The 21,915-nt window shown below is 46.0% G+C and overlaps 2 protein-coding genes across 3 annotated transcripts; one reads left to right on the forward strand and one right to left on the reverse strand.

The window, feature by feature from the left end:
* The first annotated feature begins 700 nt into the window (after window positions 1-700).
* LOC106752334 (unconventional myosin-Va) lies at window positions 701-15,358 on the forward strand. 2 transcript variants are annotated; one of them, XM_014633960.1, is made up of 14 exons: window positions 701-1,177; window positions 7,035-7,459; window positions 7,528-9,901; window positions 9,966-10,514; window positions 10,576-10,869; window positions 10,930-11,032; window positions 11,283-11,469; window positions 11,793-11,991; window positions 12,095-12,188; window positions 12,333-12,380; window positions 12,588-12,746; window positions 12,823-13,498; window positions 13,555-13,837; window positions 13,913-15,358. In XM_014633960.1, exons 1-14 carry the CDS (start codon window positions 1,151-1,153, stop codon window positions 14,030-14,032), a joined length of 5,538 nt encoding a protein of 1,845 aa, XP_014489446.1. In that variant the 5' UTR covers window positions 701-1,150; the 3' UTR covers window positions 14,033-15,358. The 2 variants fall into 2 exon arrangements, with proteins under 2 accessions (XP_014489446.1, XP_014489447.1); XM_014633961.1 differs by lacking the exon at window positions 12,333-12,380.
* Window positions 15,294-20,099, reverse strand: LOC106752335 (T-complex protein 1 subunit epsilon). The gene is made up of 7 exons (XM_014633963.1): window positions 19,857-20,099; window positions 18,640-19,064; window positions 18,357-18,549; window positions 18,015-18,284; window positions 17,505-17,690; window positions 16,589-16,907; window positions 15,294-16,505 (listed from the first exon to the last, which is right to left on the reverse strand). Exons 1-7 carry the CDS (start codon window positions 19,962-19,964, stop codon window positions 16,372-16,374), a joined length of 1,635 nt encoding a protein of 544 aa, XP_014489449.1. The 5' UTR covers window positions 19,965-20,099; the 3' UTR covers window positions 15,294-16,371.
* Window positions 20,100-21,915: the final 1,816 nt, after the last annotated feature.

A 21,915-nucleotide genomic window follows, 5' to 3' on the forward strand; every position in this document is an offset into this window, starting at 1 on the left:
CCGTTGAACTAGTGCAATAAGTTGAAGTGGGAAAACATATACTTATTGCATTAGTTCAGCGAAAACGAACAGACCTATACACGTGAAAGGAAAGAAACCTCCTCCTTTCGCGCGTTCAGGAGAAGAGGTGACGCGATTTAAAGCATAGGCAGGTACAGTTTCGGGAACAGTTACCAGCAAATGATCACAGAGACGAACGTCGGCAGTTGAGCGGTCGACGATACCATGGTAATTCGCGTGCAAACACGCGCGCGAATAAGGGAGTTTATCTGCCGTGAATATATATCGTTAAAATTATGCAGGCATAGAGATTTTCGGGGTGCGTAAGAAGAACGGTGTATTGCTTCGTTTCTTCTCTTTTTATTTTTTCTTTCTTTCAAAAATTTCCAAAGAGCACAGGCTGAAGTAGCGGATTGTAGTTGCAAACTGGAGGTGCGCTCTTGTCGTAACGTTCTCAGTTACAAGCTGATTGCACGGAGGCTACCATGGATAGGTACATCTCGCACACGTTCCAGCGGATCCCGTTCGACGTAAAACGTCGCCAGTATCGATTCTTCAAAGAGGACCGCCTAATACTGGCGATATGTGTTGAAGCGAGACATCGATGTCACCCGCGCCACGACGAAGGTGGGCGTCGAGGTCGCCGGAGAGGGGCGGGCCGTATCTGAACCCGCGATAACGAACCAGCTGGCGGCAGTGCCGTCGTTTACGTGGAGGTGCGCTCGCTGCTGGTCGGATTCCGTGAAAGAACCGAAACTACGGCTCCGTGACCGCGGTATAAGCGCTCTTCCAAGAGAACGTTCTTCCCTCCCGCGAATATACACCCCGAAGAGGAAAAGAAAGAGAGAAGAAGGAAAGAAGAGAAAGGGAGGAAGAAAGGGGAAGAAAAAAGGGAAATAAACATGTCGTGAACGTCCCCAGATGACGTCCGAGATGTATACAAGCCGACCGAGTCGCTTATAACGTGTGCGGCTTTCGATCGGGCGACCAATGCCGTAGACGCTTCGTCGGCGTCATCGTCGTGGTCGCCGCCGTGGTCGGTGTGTGTGTGTGTGTGCGCGCATGTGTATACATGTGTGTGGTGTGCGACATACGCGTGTAATCGTGTGCTCGCTCCTGACCTATTCTACCTGATTCTGGACCGCTCGCGATGACTACGAGGGAGCTCTACGTTAAGGTATCGCGCGATCATTGCCGTGGTACCAGGTGGGCATCCCCGAAGAAGATGGCAGGTCGTTCCTATCGCGAAAACGCATGCGAGAACACTGTTCGAAAGCTTCGTTTTTCAGATCGGATCGACGCTGTATTTCAAGGGGATGTTTCGAAATACAATACGGTCGTTTGCTGCGAGTCACTGCGCTCGTTATGATGATCCTCTCTCGAAAAAATGCTTCGATTATATATTATATTATCGTGAAATGAAAAATTTGCAGGAACGATCGTTATAAGTTGCGCCGTGCGTAATTCAACACCGTTTTTACACAGTCGCTAAGCGTTAAGCGTGTAAACCTTTGACATTTCGAGTGAATGTATCTTTCTCGGGGTGTCACCAGGAACAACTCGGTCGGGAGAGTTGTCAACCCGTTTGAATTTCACGATCAATTCTTTTTTTTTTAGAAATGTGGACAAACAAATCTTCAACGAAATTTTGACGATGCAAGTTTCGATAGTAGATTCGGTTATGCAACAACAGAACCAAGCGCGAATTTTGCACTTATTATTTTATTTTAGCCATAATTGTGTCACACACATGTCGCATAAATGTACACATCTCGCAAATTAATTAATAAAAATTAATTGTTCGTTTATCGCGTGCTTGATTTTTATAATATTCTGAACTTGCGTGGAGCATAATCCATTTCACTCTTTCCACCTTTCTCTTCTTTTACGATAATGAATGTTTTCCCATATAACATTGAATTGTGTAGATTATTCTTCTCACTTGTAAAAAAAGAATGTTCTCTTCGATAAATCTCTCGCGCATCTTGATTTCGAGCACTGTCTTGATTGTCTTCCCGAAAGTATTTCATTGGAAATGTATATCATCCTCTCGAGTTGTTTCATTTTATCCCAGAATTATCCCAAGTTTCACGCGTTTGAACAGATACATTCTTAAATCTTGCCAAATGACAGCGCCTTTACACGCTATCGTGCGACAACATTAAGCCGCGCTATTGTTATTTAAAGCATTCTCCGAGTTGAATCGACCGAGCTTCGTACGATCGAGTGTGTACGCACAATTCATATAATGTCTTTCTCCGAAAATTTTCTGAAAAATTCTGCAAACTTTTCCTAGAAGGAATAATTCAAATTTGAATACAACTAGCACAAACTGAAGCAATTCATTCTTTCTCCATTTTCATATTTGTCCAAGTCAAAATATAGTTGACGCTTTGCCTTGGATTATTAAACAAGTCATATCAGCGCACGGCAGTTATAGAATGAAAGAGAATAAATACCGCTTTCTGCATACGCGTAAAGCGACACGGAGCGATTGTCGATTCTTTGGGATTTTTTTTCGAATCTAAAGTCAATAACTACCAAAGGGAGAGACCTCCATTACCGAAGGTACTTTGCTTCTGGCCTATACCAGATGATGATCGACCATAGAAACAGCAGGTTGTTTAGTGGCGATATGTTTTCCGATTGACGCATCTTTTCGAAACGTCTTTCCAAAATAACGAGGTGCAATCGAACTTTTATTTCATTAATAGTCCAAAACCCTTTAAAATAAAATGACTTAAGTAACATGGGACCCCACGCTGTAGTAGCAGCTACCTTCGTGTAGCAGCTGTCAACTGAGAATGATCGCTCATCGTTAATTTACTCGGGTCGTGAAACTGAAACAAATATCCAGTGAACGGTAATGGCTTTCGACATTCAAACGCAAAAAATAGAAAATGAAATTTTATCGCTAATGAAATAACGCTGCGAAGAGAGGCACAACTATCGGGATATAGCAGCAGCGCGTGTGATCGGGATTAGAAAGCGGTGACGAGCTTTGATTAGTGCGATAGAGTCTGCCTTTGGTTTATGCTATTCCCTTTAATCTTAAGCTCATGACGTTTCTCCACGCGTTGGTGGTTGATTCATCGATGTGACCGGATGAGGGTTGCCCGAGATCTGTTATAACAGGTTTTCGCTTCTTCGTGTCCGAGGGCGTCCACGCGGATATTGCGTATGTCTCTCTCTCGCACGTGTGTCACGTTGATCGCGCCAATTTCAACGAATCTATTTAGATTTTTTAAATCCCATGTCATCGACGACACGCTTTAAAGCAAGAAATTTATATAATCTGGAATATAAAAGACCTTCGCATCTATCTAGGAGAAAGAATAATATGAAACATATTCGTTACAAATGTCAAATGTTCCGTAGAGAGAGAGAGAGAGAGATAAAGAAATATTATGTTACCTGGAAGTAATTGCTAGAGTTTCGCAGAAAGTTGACTTTTAACCCGAGAAATCGAGTGCAGTGAGATTGTCTAAGATGCGCGATGTTTTCGAGATTACGATGGATCTCTCCCCTCTCCTTCGATCGGTCGTGACGGGTGAAATGTACACTCGGCCACGAGGCCGATCTTCTGGTCTCGATGGTGACGATGGAGGACAAAGAATGTGCAGCGCGAGATATCTTCGTATACGTTGGCTTTTCTGTAGCGAGAGAAAGGGATCGGCCGTAAGCGTAGTTTGCGCGATCGCGCCGATCGTTCCTCGAGTTGATCAGTCGAAAATATAAATCCCAGTTTACTTTTTAACGCGCAATACAAGTTTCTCGATTTTTCTTTCCATAAAGCAACGTGCAGAATGACATCGAATGAAATTTTCGTCGATAGCTCCGAGTGAAGTGATTTATTAGGTATCGTTGCTCGCTCGCTCGATGTGTTAAAAGAAGTCTAGGATGTCTAGGAATCATCCAAAACTATGCCTTTCTAACTAATCGCACCCACGCAAGTCTACCCCTTATCGGCGAGATTAGCACCGAATTTCGCGATGACGTTTTTCAGATGAGAGAAATTTGTATGCGATCGAGCGCATTTCGTAAGAGAAACGTCTCCTCTGTCGCGAAGAAACGTTTCCTGTATTAAATAATGCATTGCGTTGATCCTTAGTGGTCTCTCTCTCTCGCTCTTTCCATCCACGAGAGACGAAAGCTCCTCGCGGCAATATCCCACGAAAACATTCCGCCTTGCAAACGCGCGAATAACATCGCGCTCGAACCGGAAAGTTACGTTCTCACGGCCTTTCCTTTACGGAAATTCAACAAATAGAAATTTACCTCTGTTTTATCGAGAGAGCAGATTAATATGAAATACTAGATATATTTGCGTTTGAAATCGGACCGATACAACTAAGTTACATTTTGCACCGGAGAAATCCGTGACACAACGTGAATCACGCATTCCGGGACGGCTTCGCAGTGATAAGATTGCGATGCCCCCTCCATTTGCCTCTACCTAGGCTGAAATCGTATGAAATTGTCCACGACTTGAACTTGAGTCGCGGAACAAGTCGCCACATACTACGAATAAACATGTCGACAACACTCGTCCTGATAATATCCGGCGCACGATAATATCCGAACGATTAGTATCGAGGTCGCACACCGAGTAATTTGTCAAACAGGTGCACGTTTCTTTCTGCGCTATATTACTTCTTGGTGAAGTCATGACCAGGTGAAAAGAAAAGAAAAGGATAAACATACAGAGAAATGTTAACGCATAATCACATGCGAGAGAAGAGCCTCGTGTGTCTGAAATGCAACGGAAGCCTCAGTAGTTCGGTGATGAAGCTCAGATATTGCAACATACAGAGAGAGAGGGATCGCCACCCCAGTCAGAGGCGTTCGAGCTACCCTGTACGTTTGCATGTAAGAGACTTGCATTAAGTTTCGAAGAAATTACGTCGCCAACCTTTGTGTAATTGGAACATCATTAATTAATAATGAAAATGCGAGTGAGTGATAAAAGCGTGCATGTGATAAAAACTTTCTCGTTTTTCATAAGCAATATTTATTTACACCAATGAGTAACATAATAAGAAAAGATAATAAGAAAGGAGGCAATTGTGTTTTAAATTTATTCGTGTTAATTTCAAAGTGTTGAAACGTATGTATTGAAAAAGTTGTTTGTAAATCGTTATGCTGTAATGTTATTCCACACATGGAATGATGCTTATTCGCGAAAAAAACGAGACAACAAGTCTGTAGACTCGTGCTTCGCTCGGGAATATCGGATTACGAATGACGTAATTGCGCGCAATACACAATTTTCCGAGACGCGAACTCACGTCTTCGGTAAAAGATGTGGGAACCCGGTAGAGCTCGCGAGCGCTTTTTTTGTTCTTCCCGCGTGCGAGCTCGCTCGATGATAATTGCCGCCACTGCGCGGTATAGCTGCTGCAGATTACTCACATATATAACGTAGAAAGTATGGGAACGCCTTTCTAGATGGTTATGTCGCAACGAAACGAGAGAGCTAGCAGAGATGCGTATATTAATTCGTGTAACGACGAAGGAAGAATCGGAAATTTGCAATTTCAGCAAATACTCGCCATGGAATAATGGAGAACGAGTGAAAGGCCGTATCTCCAGCCAAATTAAGCGTATAGTTGATCGCGAGGTTGAATTGATCCTGGGATACCTCGGCATACTTTTATGCCGATGCATCCGTCTATTTTTTTTTTTCTCGAGCACTCCTCGTTTCGGCAAAAAATGATTATGTAATTAGTCGGTACAACATTGTTCTTTGGAGAGATCTTCTCGTCGGAAATGTTTTCACTGGCTTAAATCTATTCATCGTTCATACGACACAAATCGCCGTTTCTTGCACTTAATTGATTCTGTTGCAACTCTCTAACCGCCAATATAATCCGCAACTGTCTCATACCTCCAAATAGTACGTGTATTACATAAAAAAGGATGTCGCAATCTTTAGAAGCTCGATTACTCTGCCGATTTGATTGATATTAGGAATGATCGCACTTGAGTGGCTGATAGATTGACAATTTTAGTGGGAGTACCGGCAATACGTAAAATATGCCACGAGATATAACGCACATACGGTGTAATATTTCGCACATGTCGCAAGAATGCTTGGTGTTGATATACGGCGGTGTAAACACGCGTTACGAAACGTAAGAAACGAATCGATAGAGAAGACAGAGAAGAGATAAGAATTATATCGCGACGACAATTGCACCTTACCTGCTTACCATCGTTTTTACTCTTTTTTTCAAGCCGGTAAGCTCGCTGAAGCGGTATCTTGCGTAACTGAGCCAACGACACGCGTTCCGTAGGAGTGAAGTTCAAGGTTCTCGTATTTCGCCACTTTCTAAACGGCGGTTAATTGATTCGCGAGAAATTCGACTGTATTGCTACAATAACGTTAAAGTAAGAGGATAGAGCATTAAAATGTTTCACGCCTATTTCGTGTCGCCCGATGCGAATGAGGAGACAGAAGAATGACTTTGAGACCATAGGAAAAGATTTTGCGATCCAGTGGACCGCGCGCGCGCGCGCGCCGCGACTTAGAATAATACGTAGAGCGGCGAACAGAAAGAGTACTTTACCGTTGCTCAGCGTTTCTCGAGACGGGACATATTCGTAATCGTAGTTCACTGCTGATGTGAACGCCCGGTTTTGGCGGAAACGCCTTTACCGGATGTGGGCGCGAAAATATTTCTCAGACACATTTCGATAGACGATCAAGTTAGAAAGAAGAATCGTTAGCCGCGTTGCGAGACCGTGAATGAAACGTGATTACACGAGCCGGTGATTTGTGTACGAAGTTAAATGGCGCACATCCACCGTATAAATAGCGTACGAAATGATTATATTACGCGGCGAATTGGAGCGACCGTTTCTGTCGTCATTTCTGCTCTCGAAAAGACAGTCATCATCAGCCGCTACGAAGCGAAAAAAGAAAAGAACGAAGGGAATAAAAGATTCGAACGATGTCGCAACGATGATTTTCCACAATTCTCCCGAGGACAGTAATAAAATTGTTAACGAGAAATATCCGCGTTTACCCGTAGGGTGGCAGAGTATGGGTGCCGCATCCGGAAAGGATATGGGAAGGCGCCGTACTCCTGGAGAACTACAGGCAGAAACAGCCGAGCCTGAAGGTACTGACGGATGAGTCGAATGAAACGAAAACGCTGGAGATTCGATCGGACGTCGATCTGCCGCCGCTCCGAAATCCCGACATCTTGATAGGAGAGAACAATCTCACGTCGTTGTCGTTTCTTCACGAGCCCGCCGTCCTCTACAATCTTCAGGTTCGCTTTCAGCGGCACTCCATCTACACTTACTGCGGCATCGTACTGGTGGCTTTTAACCCGTACAACGAATTACCCATCTACGGTAATGACACGATATGGGCCTACAGGGGCCAGGCGATGGGCGACCTGGAACCCCACATATTCGCGGTGGCGGAGGAAGCCTATACGAAATTGGAGAGGTGATTAATTTAAAGATCTCGTGTGTGCGTGCGTGCGTGCGAAACTGTTAAATCCGTCTCTTCTCTAGAGAAAACCACGATCAGTCCATCATCGTTTCCGGTGAATCCGGCGCCGGCAAAACCGTCTCCGCAAAGTACACCATGCGGTACTTCGCGACCGTCGGCGGATCGGCAACGGAAACGCAGATCGAGAAGAAGGTCCTGGCCTCGTCGCCCATCATGGAGGCGATCGGCAACGCGAAGACCACCAGGAACGACAACTCTTCCAGATTCGGCAAGTTCATCGAGATCCAGTTCAACAAGAGCTACCACATCACCGGCGCCAGCATGAGGACCTACCTGCTGGAGAAGTCGCGGGTGGTGTTTCAAGCGAGCGAGGAACGAAACTATCACATTTTCTATCAGATGTGCTCGGCGGCGCGACGCCTCCCTCAGCTGCATCTGTCCGACGGACAGATGGGATTCCACTACCTGAATCAGGGCAAGAACCCCAGGATCGACGGTGTGGACGATCTCGCGTACTTCAACGAGACCGTGACGGCGCTGACGATGCTCGGCTTCACGTCCAGGCAGCAGGACGACATGCTGCGCATACTGGCGGCCATACTGCACCTGGGCAACGTGGAGATAGGCAGCCGCGCGAGCAAGGACGCGGAGGGCGAGGTCGACACCGAGTCGAGCTACATCTCGCGCTCGGACCGGCACCTGCTCACCATCTCCGAGCTGCTGGGCGTCGACATGAGCGCGATGCGAAAGTGGCTGTGCCATCGCAAGATCGTCTCGACCAGGGAGGTCTTCCTCAAGCCGATGAACGTGGAACAGGCGATCGGGGCCCGGGACGCCCTGGCGAAGCACATCTACGCCGAGCTCTTCAGCTGGATCGTCGCCGGCATCAACGAGTCGCTGCACTCGCAGCCGAGCCAGGCGCAACGCTTCATCGGTGTGCTGGACATCTACGGCTTCGAGACGTTCGAGGTGAACTCGTTCGAGCAGTTCTGCATCAATTACGCCAACGAGAAGCTGCAGCAGCAATTCAATCAGCACGTCTTCAAGCTGGAGCAGGAGGAGTATCTCAAGGAGGACATCGAGTGGACCTTCATCGACTTTTACGACAATCAGCCGTGCATCGACCTGATCGAGACCAAGCTCGGTATCCTGGATCTCCTGGACGAGGAGTGCCGGATGCCGAAGGGCTCGGACGCCTCCTGGGCGGAGAAGTTGTACGCGAAGTGCGGCAAGTCGAGGCACTTCGAGAAGCCGCGCTTCGGCACCACCGCCTTCCTCATCCATCATTTCGCCGACCTCGTGCGCTACGAGAGCGTCGGCTTCCTCGAGAAGAACCGCGACACCGTGATCGAGGAGCAAGTGGACGTGCTCAGATCCGGCGAGAACAAGCTGCTGAGGAGACTGTTCAGCGACGAGGATCCCAAGCTGATGGTGCCGCACGGCCACCGTGTCAGGGTGTCGGCCGCGCAGAGGTACAGCGAGCCGCCGAGCAGGCAGAGCAGGCGGAACAAGAAGACGGTCGGCTCGCAGTTCCGCGACTCGCTCAACATGCTGATGGCGACGCTGAACGCCACGACGCCGCATTACGTGCGCTGCATCAAGCCGAACGACGCGAAGGAGGCCTTCGAGTACAGTCCGGTACGGGCGGTGCAGCAGCTGCGCGCGTGCGGCGTCCTCGAGACCATCAGGATCTCCGCCGCCGGCTTCCCGAGCCAGAGGACCTACGGCGACTTCTTCCAGCGGTATCGCTGCCTCTGCCGCTTCAAGGAGATACGTCGGGACGACCTGAGGGAGACCTGCCGTCGGATCCTCGCCAGGTACATCAACGACGAGGACAAGTTCAAGTTCGGCAAGACCAAGGTGCTCTTCAGAGCCGGACAAGTGGCGTATCTGGAGAAGTTGCGGGCGGAGCGGCAGAAGGACGCTTGCGTCACGATACAAAAGACTGTGCGCGGCCTCATCCACCGCAAGAGGTACGGCAAGATACGCAGATCGGTCCTCGGGCTGCAGCGATACGGCAGGGGTTGCATCGCGCGACGGAAGGCCGAGGCGGTCAGGAGGGAGAGAGCCGCCGTCAAGATTCAGGCGCGCGTCAAAGCCTGGCTGCAGAGGCGGTGGTACCTGCGGCTCCGCCGCGCCGTTCTCGCCGTTCAGACGCGCGGCAGAGGCAACATCGCTCGCGCCAGGTACGGGATCATGAAGGACCACGCCGCCGCGACGGTGATCCAGAGGTTCGCCCGCGGACACCTCGTGAGAATCGCGTGCAGGAAGAGACTGCGGGACATCGTCGTCGTGCAGTCGTGCATCAGGAAGTACCGGGCGAAGAAGGTGTTCAGGCGGCTGAAAGCCGAGGCCAGGAGCGTCGAGCACGTCAAGTCGCTCAACAAGGGACTCGAGATGAAGATCATCACGTTGCAGCAGAGGATTGACGATCTGGTGAGTCGAACGAGCTGCGCGCGCGCCGCACACTCACACACACACACACTCTCTCTCGTTTCAGGCGAAGGAGAACCAGCTGCTGAAGAACGTTCAACACGAAATGGCGGACCTCAGGTGCAGGCTGGACCTTTTGAAGTCCGTCGACGTCGAGAACAAGAAATTGAACGGAGCGGTGCAGGACAGGGAGAAAGAGTTGAGCGAGATGCGAGGCGTCTTGCGACAGGAGAGGGACGAAAAGATGGATCTGTTGCAAGACAGAGAAAGGACCGTTCGGCAGAAGGACGAGGAGAACAAGAAGCTGCAGGAGGACAACGAGAGGCTGCGCAAGGAGCTCTCGCTGGCGACGGAGAAACTCAAGAGCAACCAGCGCGGCGCCGAAGAGAATCTCAAGTACCGGCTCGAGCAGGAGAAAGACCTGCTGTTGCTCGAGCAGGATCAGGATCGCGGCGCCTATCAGAGACTGCTCAAGGACTATCACGATTTGGAGCAACACGCGGAGTTGCTGGAGCAAAAGCTGGCGGTGCCGGGACACTCGCGTTCCTTGAGCAACGCTTCCAGCGGCAGCGGCCAGATCGCGTCCGCCGAACTCCCGCAAGATGATCAAAACGTCGTAAGAGCACTTCGCTTCTCGGTAATAATGCAATCGATCACACCCGTTCTCCTTTCCGCAGGATTTCGGCTACGGTTCCGTAAGATCCACGGCTTCCTCGTCGACGCTGTACTCTCGAGTGGAAACCATCGACTGGAATCAGCAACGGTCGGATAGTCCGCCAGACGGGGAATCGAACAAATCGATGATCGAAACGAACGACACCACGCATGCACGCGTCGACATCGGTCTTGTTCTCAAGCTGCAACAGAAATTGAGGGACGTCGAGAAGGAGAAAAGCAGACTGATCAGAACGGTCGAGGATCTGGAACGCGATGGTTGCGAGGAGTCTAGCAGAACGCAGGATTCGTTCAAGGTATTGTCTCACCTCGATGATGTTTCGGGCGTTTTCAGAAAAATATGTCTTGCTTCGCAGCTGCAGGAACTGGAAATGGAGAATGCGCAGCTTAAGAAAAATTTGACCTCGCTGCGGAAGACCGTGTCAGCCGGCCCAGCGTCCGCGCAGCAAAATCTTATGAGTAATTAATTCACCAACGTATCTCATTACCTCGCTTCTGCGTTATGAGCGTCCTCGACGCGATATCTTCTCTATATAGTCAGACACACGACGATATCGATAAACACCAGCGACATTTTTACTCGACGAACCTCCCTAAGTAGTTTAATCGCTACGTAATCAGTAATTGTCCAGGGCTTGACAAGTTTCTCGTACCTGTCCGCGTTGCACGCTCGACAACAGCGATAAGAGACAAACTAACGATGTTGTAGCGCAATTCGAAGCGCTGCAAGAAGAACTGGAAAGAAGGAGAGAGGAGTGCATTCAGCTGCACAGCGTGCTGGCCGACCATACGCGTAGGATGAAGAGCCTGGGTGCCAATTACGGACGCGACGTGGACATTATAAATGAGGACGGCGAGTTGGTGCTCGCCTTCGAGGCGCAGAAGAAGATCAATAGGTAATGTGGGACGCTTGCTTAACTGTACGAGTGACTACTAACAAAATCTAACAGCAGTCTTTTGTCGTTTGTGCATGCACTTCGATTTTCACAGTAAACTTAAGCGAAAGGCATCGAGAGGAGAGTGAGTTGAGCGGAGCCATTCGTTCAAACGGCTCGTTGAACTGTTCAATCGAATCGGGAGAGAGGATCACCACAACATCGCGTTTAGTAACATACGCGACTTTTCACAATTTCGTGAAACGATTGATTGAACAATTCAAGGTGTTAGTTGTGCGAATAATCTCACAAAGAGTGACGAGTCTCTGTCGTTTGTTCTCAAGACAACTGGAGGATGAACTGCAGGCCAAGGAGAAAGGTTGGCGATCGCAAAGGGACAAATGGAGAAACGAGATAGACAGATTGCAAGAGGAGATAGAGAGGCAACAAAAGCTGCTTTCCATTAACCTGAGCAAATCGCCGCAGACTCAGACGGAACTCTACATGCAACACGAGATTGCCAGGCTAACGTCCGAAAATCTGGTAAAACAGCACACCCTCTCTCTTATGTCGGCAGTTAAAAGGGAAGAAAATTATTGATCCCCTTTTCGTTCAAATAATCCTTCATATAAAACGTGTGTTGAAGGATCTTCAGGAGAAGTACGATAGAGTGGCGGAAGAGTGCCGACGCTACAAGAAGCAATGCAGAATCCTGGCGAAACGACTCAAGGATGCTGGCTGTAAGTAGCACACACGATCTCTTCCACCGCGGAAAATCAAAATATCGCGATATTTGGCGCGCGATCAGAAACGCGCCAATCGTCGAGTATTGCTTTGTTATTATTATTATTACATCGAGTGTCGTTTTAACAATGCTTTCAAAGACGAAGGAGACGATATCAAGGAACGTCCATACGTGTTGAGAGGTGCCGGTGAGTCTTAACGATCATCGTCTCATTGGGCTATCTGAGAAATGTGCTCGTGTTGGACGGCGAAAGATATACGCGCAAATTTCTCGGATAGTTGGTGACGTCGGCTGGCATCATCGTTTGTGCCAAGCACGCAAATTGTGCATTGCACCGAACATACAACACCGTGAATACAATTCGGATATATATACACGTATGTAAACGTTGCAGTGCCTAATCCGGTAGAGTGCACGAGTAGTGCCGTTTCCACCGCTTACGGCGACGGTGCGAGCAACATGCCTGTCATTCGGAAGAAAGAAAGGGATTACGAAGGAATGTTCGAATTCCGAAAAGAGGACATCAACGTGATAATACGTCACCTGGTGATCGGTGAGTGTATTTCTCGAGATTCCAACGTTTCTCTCTGTTCGTTCTTGTTAAAAGCGCGAATATTCGGCCGTTCCAGACTTGAAGCCCCAAATAGCGGTGAGGCTGCTGCCAGGCTTACCGGCCTACATCCTTTTCATGTGCATCAGGCACACGGACTGCGTCAACGACGAAGACAAGGTCCGGTCGCTACTGACCGAGTACCTGGGTGCGGTAAAGCGCGTGCTGAAGAAACGCGACGACTTCGATACCAGGGTACTCTGGCTGAGCAACATCCTGAGACTGTTGCACAACATGAAACAATATTCCGGTGAAAAGCCGTTCCAGATCGAGAACACGCCCAGACAGAACGACCAGTGCCTAAGGAATTTCGATCTCAAAGAGTATCACGACGTGCTGAGCAACGTCGCGCAGTGGGCCTTCAACAACATCGTGACGGGTCTCAAAGAGAGAATCCAGGCCCTGACGGTGCCGGCGTTGCTCGAGCACGAAGCTATATCCGTTTCCCAGTCCAACAAAGCCGGCCGACCCCGCTCGTCGTCCATGGGCGGCGAGCCGGACTCGACGCAACAGAAATTAGACAAGCTGCTCGATGAGCTCACGTCGGTACACAAGACTCTGCAGTATCACGGCATGGACCCCAAGATGGTGGTGCAACTATTCAAGCAACTCTTTTACTTCATGTGCGCGAGCGCTCTCAACAATCTGCTGCTGAGGAACGAGCTCTGTCGATGGACGAAGGGCATGCAGATAAGGTACTTTCCTACTTTAGTTTGCCCAACGATCGAGAGACTCAAACATTGAATTTCAGGTATAACATGAGTCATTTGGAACAATGGGGCAGAGACCGACGATTGGAGGTTGCATCGGAAGCGTTACAGCCCATCATACAGGCGTCGCAACTTCTACAGGCGCGCAAGACGGACGAGGACGTCAATTCCGTCTGCGAAATGTGCAACAAATTGACAGCCAACCAAATAGTAAAGATTTTAAATCTATACACGCCCGCGGATGACTACGAGAGCCGAGTTCCAGTCTCGTTTATCAAGAAAGTACAGGACAAACTGAAGGAACGCGATGAAAACAACGAACAAGTGAGTATCCTTTGTAAGCCAACTCGGACGATCCTCGGACGATCCACTGTAACACTGTGCTTCTTTCATTTTCAGCTGCTGATGGATGTAATGTTCTCCTATCCGGTGAGATTCCCGTTCAATCCATCGAACATTCGACTGGAAAATATCGATATACCTGAGGTGCTTCATTTGCCTATGCTCAAGAAGGTGTAACGAAATTCTACCATACCGTCTTTAGTTCTTTTCCTTATTTGCGAATGTCTAAACTTGCGCTTAATCCTCTCATTCTTAAACTTGAGAGAAAACTCGGCGATATCGATCGTTCAGCAAAGTTTCGTGTAGTAAACGCATCGAGCGATGTATATCACGTTTTATACGTTTCTTTTTTACTCGGCTGATTTATGATACGTTTATGATACGTCTCTCTCCGAATCGCGTTCACGCGTTTCGAGTCAATTTCGTTGCATAGGTAAACCATTGAAATGATTGAAAAAATATATTTTTCGTTATTGTTAATAGTACAATGTTGTACGTTGAAACGCGCGGAAGAAAGAGAGAGAGAGACAGAGAGAGCTACAAGTACAAAGTTCCTACAAGGATTTTCATATATGTTGTGTCAGATATTTCGCTCGTCAATGACATAATGCAACAGAATAGATTCAGAAAAGCGATCGATCACTTCCCATCCTATCTTGATCATTTTAATCATGATTGAAACATTTTGTAAATTTCTACTCGTTTAGTCGCCTATCGTGAACTCTTATGAGCACGTACATATATATATATCCATGAATCTGCTTTTCTTTCAATTAAATAAAAACGTGTTTGACCAAAATTGAAAATCACTTATCTCGTGTTTGCACATGTAATGCAAAGCAATTCTTGTAACAATTAAAAAAGTAACAACATTAAACAAACATCGATACTAGTCTAAGTTAAACTGTCGATTTATTTGTCCAACTGTCTATGTTACAACTGTAAATCCCTGTAAGAACTTGATATGTACGATAAAAGAGATTGTTGAAGATATGTAATTAATATGTAAAAAGAAAAGGCATGCAAAAAAGAGAAAAGATATAATGTTATATTGGAATAGAGATCGTATATTTTGTGATACGAGAGAGAAAAAGAGAGAGAGAGAGAGAGAAAACTATTAATAACAATTGGGTCCGGTACAGACAGAGATGGAAGAATGAAGAGAAAACGAAGGTGATCGAAAGAAATAGAAATATATATTGTTGTTNTATGTATGTATATATATATATATATATATATATATATATATATATATATACATGCGATTGTGTATTTTGTGCCATTTTACGAGTAGATTGTAACGATATCCGTTTGTTATTTCGTTCGGTCTGCGATCGATTTTGCGCATTACGAACACACTCCATAGAATGGTATCCGAAGAGATACCCTTCCCTTAAGAGATATAGGCAGAATATATTTACACAATTACACACACACCTTGACTCGATGTGACATATTTATTTGTTCCTACAGTGAGAATAAAATCGAAATAATGATACTTTTTATCCTATTTTTAATCGTAGTCGCAAAAGATTGGAATTTTACGATTAACGCCATACAGTCAACCAATAGGGGAGCAGTTTCGTTGGCCAATAAGAAATCAGTAGAAAGTGGGTTCTATGTCCCACGTGATGACAGTGCTGCTAAGAATGGACATCAAATTTTATTATGGCCTTACGATTACGGCATTTTTATATGCAAAGGTCTTTATTTTACTGGCCAGCCGACCAATCAACCGGTCATTTAGCGCAGATTTGGCGCAGAATAGTGCCAGAGCGAAGCAACAATGCTTCCCCCCTTTCGCGAAAGCATTTAATACCGGTGTATTTTCTCAGGGAGCGTATCGAAAAGACGGTGCCTATTTGAGTTCTTCAAGTAAGAGTTAAGGCTTACGCACAATGAAAAACAACAGGCAATAGTAGGGATGAGCCAAATCATCGATGTTTGAAAAACATCAAGGTTCGCTCATTGAGGATACGAGTTTGTCGGATAGAGAATTTATAGAGTCTTTAACAGTTTCTCTAGATGTAATAACATCCCCAATGAGCGAATATCGGTATTTTAAACATCGATGACTTTGCCCATCCTTAAGTAACAGAGAATGACACAGGCAATAGATTTCCAACCTATTATGTGCATTGTGATATTACGTTTACCCGATATTTAATAACAACCGTAGTTAAAACAGAATATTACAATGGATTTCCTGTGTGGAAATGCGCGCGAAAGATATGAAAGAAACAAAAGAGGTAGGTGTCAGATGTACTTTGACGCAAAGATCAAAGATAATATTTTAGGTATCACAAAATGTATATCCGTTTTATGAGTTACAAAGTTAGATTATAGCAAATCAAGTGAAACAATGCGATTCAACTAAATTCAAATTTTACCATTAAATTAAAATACAAGGTGTTAGAAATGCAGTACGTAGAAAGAATATGCGATATAACTTAAAACGAAATATTTCGTACAATGAAACATGTACGTAATAGGAATTACATAGCTCGTTTAGCTCGTTAGGACATGTCGCCGGCATCACTGGGCGAACGTATATCGTCAATTTTCAGGATCATTTTAACCAGCTGCGTGGCTAACAAAATTTGTTGAGTCTTGCTGGTCAGTGTTTCAATGACATTCTGCCTCTTCATATCTGCAACGCAAGTCGTGATCATTTCTATACAATGTACGAAACGTCTTGCGTGCGCGCGCGCACGTAAAAATCATTATACATACTCGCTGTGCCTCGATTTAAGCAATCAATACCGAGAGAGGGATTTCTCTCGTACAATTGACGCGCCTTGATTTCCGCAATGGTATCTACCGGCGAGAGACCAGCGTTCTCCGCAAGCGCCATAGGAACACTCTCCAAAGCTTCTGCAAAAGCACGAAAGGCGTACTGCTCGAGAGTGCTGATTTTGTCAGCCTGTGCCGCGCACGCCACCGCGCAAGATATTTCAGCCGCACCTCCGCCGTATAGGATTCTATTGTCCTTGACAACATTGCGCACGGTGCACAATGCGTCATGTATCGATCGTTTCGCCTCTTCGATGATCTATAGACGTAAAAAAAAAAAAAAAATTAACAATTACGATGCACACTGGAAAGTCTTGATTTGCTTAATCACTTGCGCTGGCAAGAAATTCACAGACGCGTGTGCCAGAACGGTCCAGTGTAACTCGCTGGGAGGCGTCACACAGTGTTCGATGCCTTAGAGAAATCGGAGAAAGACTTGTATCTTCTAAACTAATTTAGAATATAGGTTATATATTGACAACTGTACGCTATGCAGTGCAATGAGAATCAGGGCTCTGGCAAAGATGCTCAGCAGACGTGCCACGCACGTCGTTTCTGTGACAATTGCCTGACGACGTGTATACCACCATCGTTGGCGATTTTGCGACAAAAGCATTACGACGTGCGTAGCACGTTTTTCCAGCGCAAGTGGTTAACGGTAAATGAACGTATGTCGCATTGCAAAAAGATTCAGTTCGAACAAAGAGAGTCGAACATAGATGTGTATGTAAACACATTTCTGATAATTGCGATGCATTAATGTCGCAAGGTGTCTGATCAGTCTGCACATTATAAACGGTACAACTGAAATTCTCCTTGCACACACAAACATTATTTTTATAGTAGCGATCGTTACCATTTTGTTGCCACCGCGAATAAAGATTGTGACGGCACGTGAATTTTTGCATTCTTCGATCACCAACATTCGATCCTTCGTCGTACCGAACGTTAATTCCCTAACAACACCAGCATGACCAAGCTTTTCCGGCGTCAGCTCCTCGAAGCGCGGCACAATGCGACCACCGGTCGCAATGGCGATTAGCTAAGAAAAAAATCCAATTTCAATCCCTCCTATAAATGTTAGTTGAAGATCCTCAATTTGAGCAACAAAGTTACTTCAGATCTCATAATCTTTGAATCATTGGAGCCACCGCGAAAGATAAATCACTGGCGCGCGATCTAATCTCGAAAATATTTTTACCATTTCTTCCGCAAATTAGCGTAACGTTAAACTTGCGAAGAAAGATGGAATACTGTCGAGATTGAGACGAACCAATTCCTCAAGCTCTCGCACCTCCTCTGGCATTTTGTGTCATCATTAGAGAGAACATGACAATTGTACAACTATAAGATTGCACACACTAACTTCGATCTCCGGGCCGCCAACCCATCTTACGGCTGGCAAATTGTTCTGCAGCAGAAGATGATTGGCTTCGTCGTCGAATCCCCATTGACAAATAGCCAACGTCGCACCTGCCTCTTTCACCTGCTTCACCATTTCCGTAAACTTCTCGCGCTCATAATCGCGCAACGCTCGATAATCATCGACCGAAGTAACATCCAACTTGTGCTTCGTCTTAGGTTTCGGCGGTTCAAACGGACAAGTTAGGATGGCCAATTTCACATCTTCCAGCCTCTACAATGATGTTAGGTGATTAAAAGTTGACGTTCATTTAATGTAAAATAAATGTTTGCAACGTTTGCAAACCTTTGGCATCTGAGGATGACTGAAATCCTTGTCGATGACAACACCGCGCACCAACACGGTATCTTCCAACCTACCGCCAACTTTTCCCTCTATTTTGATCAGCTCGAAATTAACATCGCGCTTGACAGGATCCATAACTGCTAGTACAGCTTGCACTGCAATTTCTGCCATTTGCCTGTGATACTTGTTAATGCTACAAAATAAATGAAATTAATAAAATTAATGAAATGTAAGTGCAAATAAATAATGTATATGACTTTCTCGCAAAGTTTGTGTTTGTTACATTTTTGAGCCGAGTGATGTCATAGCGATGTCGATATAAGGCTCCAGATTATCCGGTGTTCCTTTGAAATTATCTACAATTGTCTTGAGATGATCGGTAGCACACTTGGCAGCCAATTCAAAGCCATCCGCTATCCTAATTGGATGGACTCCCTTATCCAATAGTTGTTCAGCCTGCTCCAAAAGTGCGCCAGCTAAAACCACTACTCCGGTAGTGCCATCGCCGATCTCATCGTCTTGAGATTGCGACAGTTGTACCATCAACTTGGCAATCTCATGATCCACATCCATATTCTTCAGGATTGTAGCACCATCATTGGTTACAGTAACATCTCCATCGGAACTGACCATCAATTTATCCAGGCCCTTAGGGCCCAGAGATGTTCTAAGGATATTAGCCACGTTACGAGCTGCCAAAATATGCGACTGCAATCGAAATACTTTTCATGTATGAAACTCGATGTATCAATTTATTACTTAATTAACACGTTCCGTATCAGACTAGATTTTATTTCAAACAACATTTATGATGATTATGTCTCGATTTGTAATTAAAATATCAAATAGCCTGAATGCAGAAAGATCAACGTGAACTACTTCTGGTGGGCTTGCTTAGCAAAGAATGCATTAAACATTTTATACTTGTTCACAATGTATAGCAAGTATGTATGTCTAAACAGTATTTAAATATATACTAATTTTTTCTTTTTGCTTTGCAATCTTAAAACTACTTAAAATATTTATTTTGCAATCAAACAATGGAAAAATATATAAGAATCCAGAAGGATAAGTATAATGTCAGAAAACTAATTGATAATTGTACCGCATTTGATACTAGCAATGCGCACAGCCATATATATTGCCTTATATGGTCACAAATTACGACTTGAAATAATGAGTCCGTCAAACGTACTATTTGTAAAAAATAAGAATCACTTATCACGGATTTCAGTATTTCTACATATTTTAGGCAACATTATAACGAAAACCTTTCCACCTTTCCTCGAAACTTATCCCGAATCTTTTTGCCCATAGCTGAGCACTATGCGCCGCCATTAAGTTGCAGTTTCACGTGGTCGACCTTTGAAGAACTATAAAATGATCAGTAATAAGGAGATCGAGAAAACATTTCAAATGTCATTCACGTGAGAAACTCTACAAGGCGATTCGGGAGGACGTACGATGTGAGGCGGTCGAAATTATTAGCGCTTGCCTTACCTTAATCGCATCGTGACCGGTGAGGCGTTGCTGCTTCTCCTGGTTGCGGATGATAATGAAAGGCCGGCCGTATTCGTCAAACGCCATCGTTCCCGGTATCGCAGTCATTTTTGCTAGTTGTGTATCAACAACGGACTCTGTGATCGGTCAACGAGAAACAAATCTAGTCGGATCGATCGTTCGTTAATCTCACGTTATTCTACGCAACCATGATTGTTACTCGCCTGGCGACCAAACGAAGAGGAACAGGAGGACGATATGAAAATTCAACAATCGAGATTGGCCAAAACGGTCACGGCAGCGTCATCTTTACCGTTCGAAACAAAAGGTGGAGCCTGCGTCACGCTGCTCCGGAACGCGTAAAGATAGAACATGATTGGTCTATATGCGCTTCGGAGCATTTGCAACGTCAAATGGATCGCATCCATAAGATGCGTTCCACTTAACGCTCGCAACGATCGCGAGCATCATTCTATTCTTGTTTCCCTTGGATATTCATATGACGAATACTAGAACTACACACACGTATGACTGGCACGCTCTCGTTGCAAATTGCCTTCGAGTTTGTTCCCTTCGGATTTTCTTTTTTTATGGTATATAATTCCACGTCAAGTCGGATAAATTTTTATTTGTGACTCAGGTTGAAAATAATAATAATACTTGATCATATCCGAATAAGTATTGCTAAAACATAATGCCTCATCAGCCGTTAAGCTGTAACACGATTTTCATCGAAAACGATTAGTGAAGCAGCGGTCATAGCGGAGATTTTGGAACTACATTTTAAGATGATTTTTTGGGAGTCGCTGATTCGTTATAAAGACCGTACAAGATACGCCATCTGGTTTAACGAGTTGAAATTTCGCTCAAATCTGACCTGTTACGATTAGACCCGTTACTTTCATCACTTGAAAAAATTTCCGCTACGAGCCGCCACCATTCCTACTGCGCCGTGATCATTTTCGAGAATACGATTCAACACGATGAACGAGTATGACGAATCTGCTGTTTGGCGATATCGATGAATTAACGACAGGTGAGCGTTGGTCATTCGGTTGTATTCATTTTGTCTGCGCGCAGTAACAAGATGCAGTTGAGGAACGCACAGTACGCGGACCCAGCTGATCTAACGGTATTTATTACTACGAATACTCGGGTAATATAAACTTTGACACCGCGGGGTATTGCGCAGGACGATAATTAAACGAACCGTCGGTTGTTCGCCGGCAGAGAAGGAAACTGTGGAAACTGCTTCGGAACGAGAGCGGGCAAGCGTACGTGCACTTCTCGACGTGCATTATCTCACTCTTTCCCTCCCTCCCCGCCCCTCTCTCTCTCACTCTTTCTCCTCTCTCTCATTGCGCCTCCGCGCTCTACTTTCTCGCCCCAACTCGCACTAAAAGGCTCCGTAACGCGGGTTATGGCTTCAATATGCAGTAAAACCAGGATAGCCGGTACGTACGTACAGCTGCATGCCCGTGCTTAAAGCGCCCCTTTCGCTCTCCTCGTCCTACGTAATACTATGTAGCATTGTATCCCGGGCGGACGCGACGCTCGCGGACCGCGTGCCCGGCTGGCGAAATAAACTGATGAATAAAAAAGGAAATAGGTACTACGTGTGCGTGAGGGGCGATCGAGGAGCGGAATGACGCGCGCAAGGAGAGGATCGCGTGTCCGATAAGAAACATCTCGCGAACAATCGGTCGATTAGATTACAATTTGGCGCGACTGAACCTGTCGTTATGAGCGACGCGACGAGATGCCCAAGATGATAATCTACTGGCGAGAAACGTCGCCGAATTTCCGGTAACTGTGTGATGTGTAACATATGCGATCGTTCAAGGAAGCGTGACTTTGGTGGTCGAAATATTGGTCGCGCGTGTGCAGCATACCAAGAAAGAGTTTCTCCTTCTCGATGTGTGTGTAAAGACTGTCTCGCCGGTTTCTCGGAAGCAATTTCGCCACTGGAAAAGCGTAATTACCGGTTAGATAAACCGACGTCGTCGGAAACGCGCAAGTGAACATTGTTCGATGAGCAACGAATCCCGCATCCTGTTGA

The sequence above is a fragment of the Dinoponera quadriceps genome, unplaced genomic scaffold, assembly GCF_001313825.1.
Source record: "Dinoponera quadriceps isolate SergipeBrazil2010 unplaced genomic scaffold, ASM131382v1 scaffold248, whole genome shotgun sequence".
NCBI classification, from domain to species: Eukaryota; Metazoa; Arthropoda; class Insecta; order Hymenoptera; family Formicidae; genus Dinoponera; species Dinoponera quadriceps.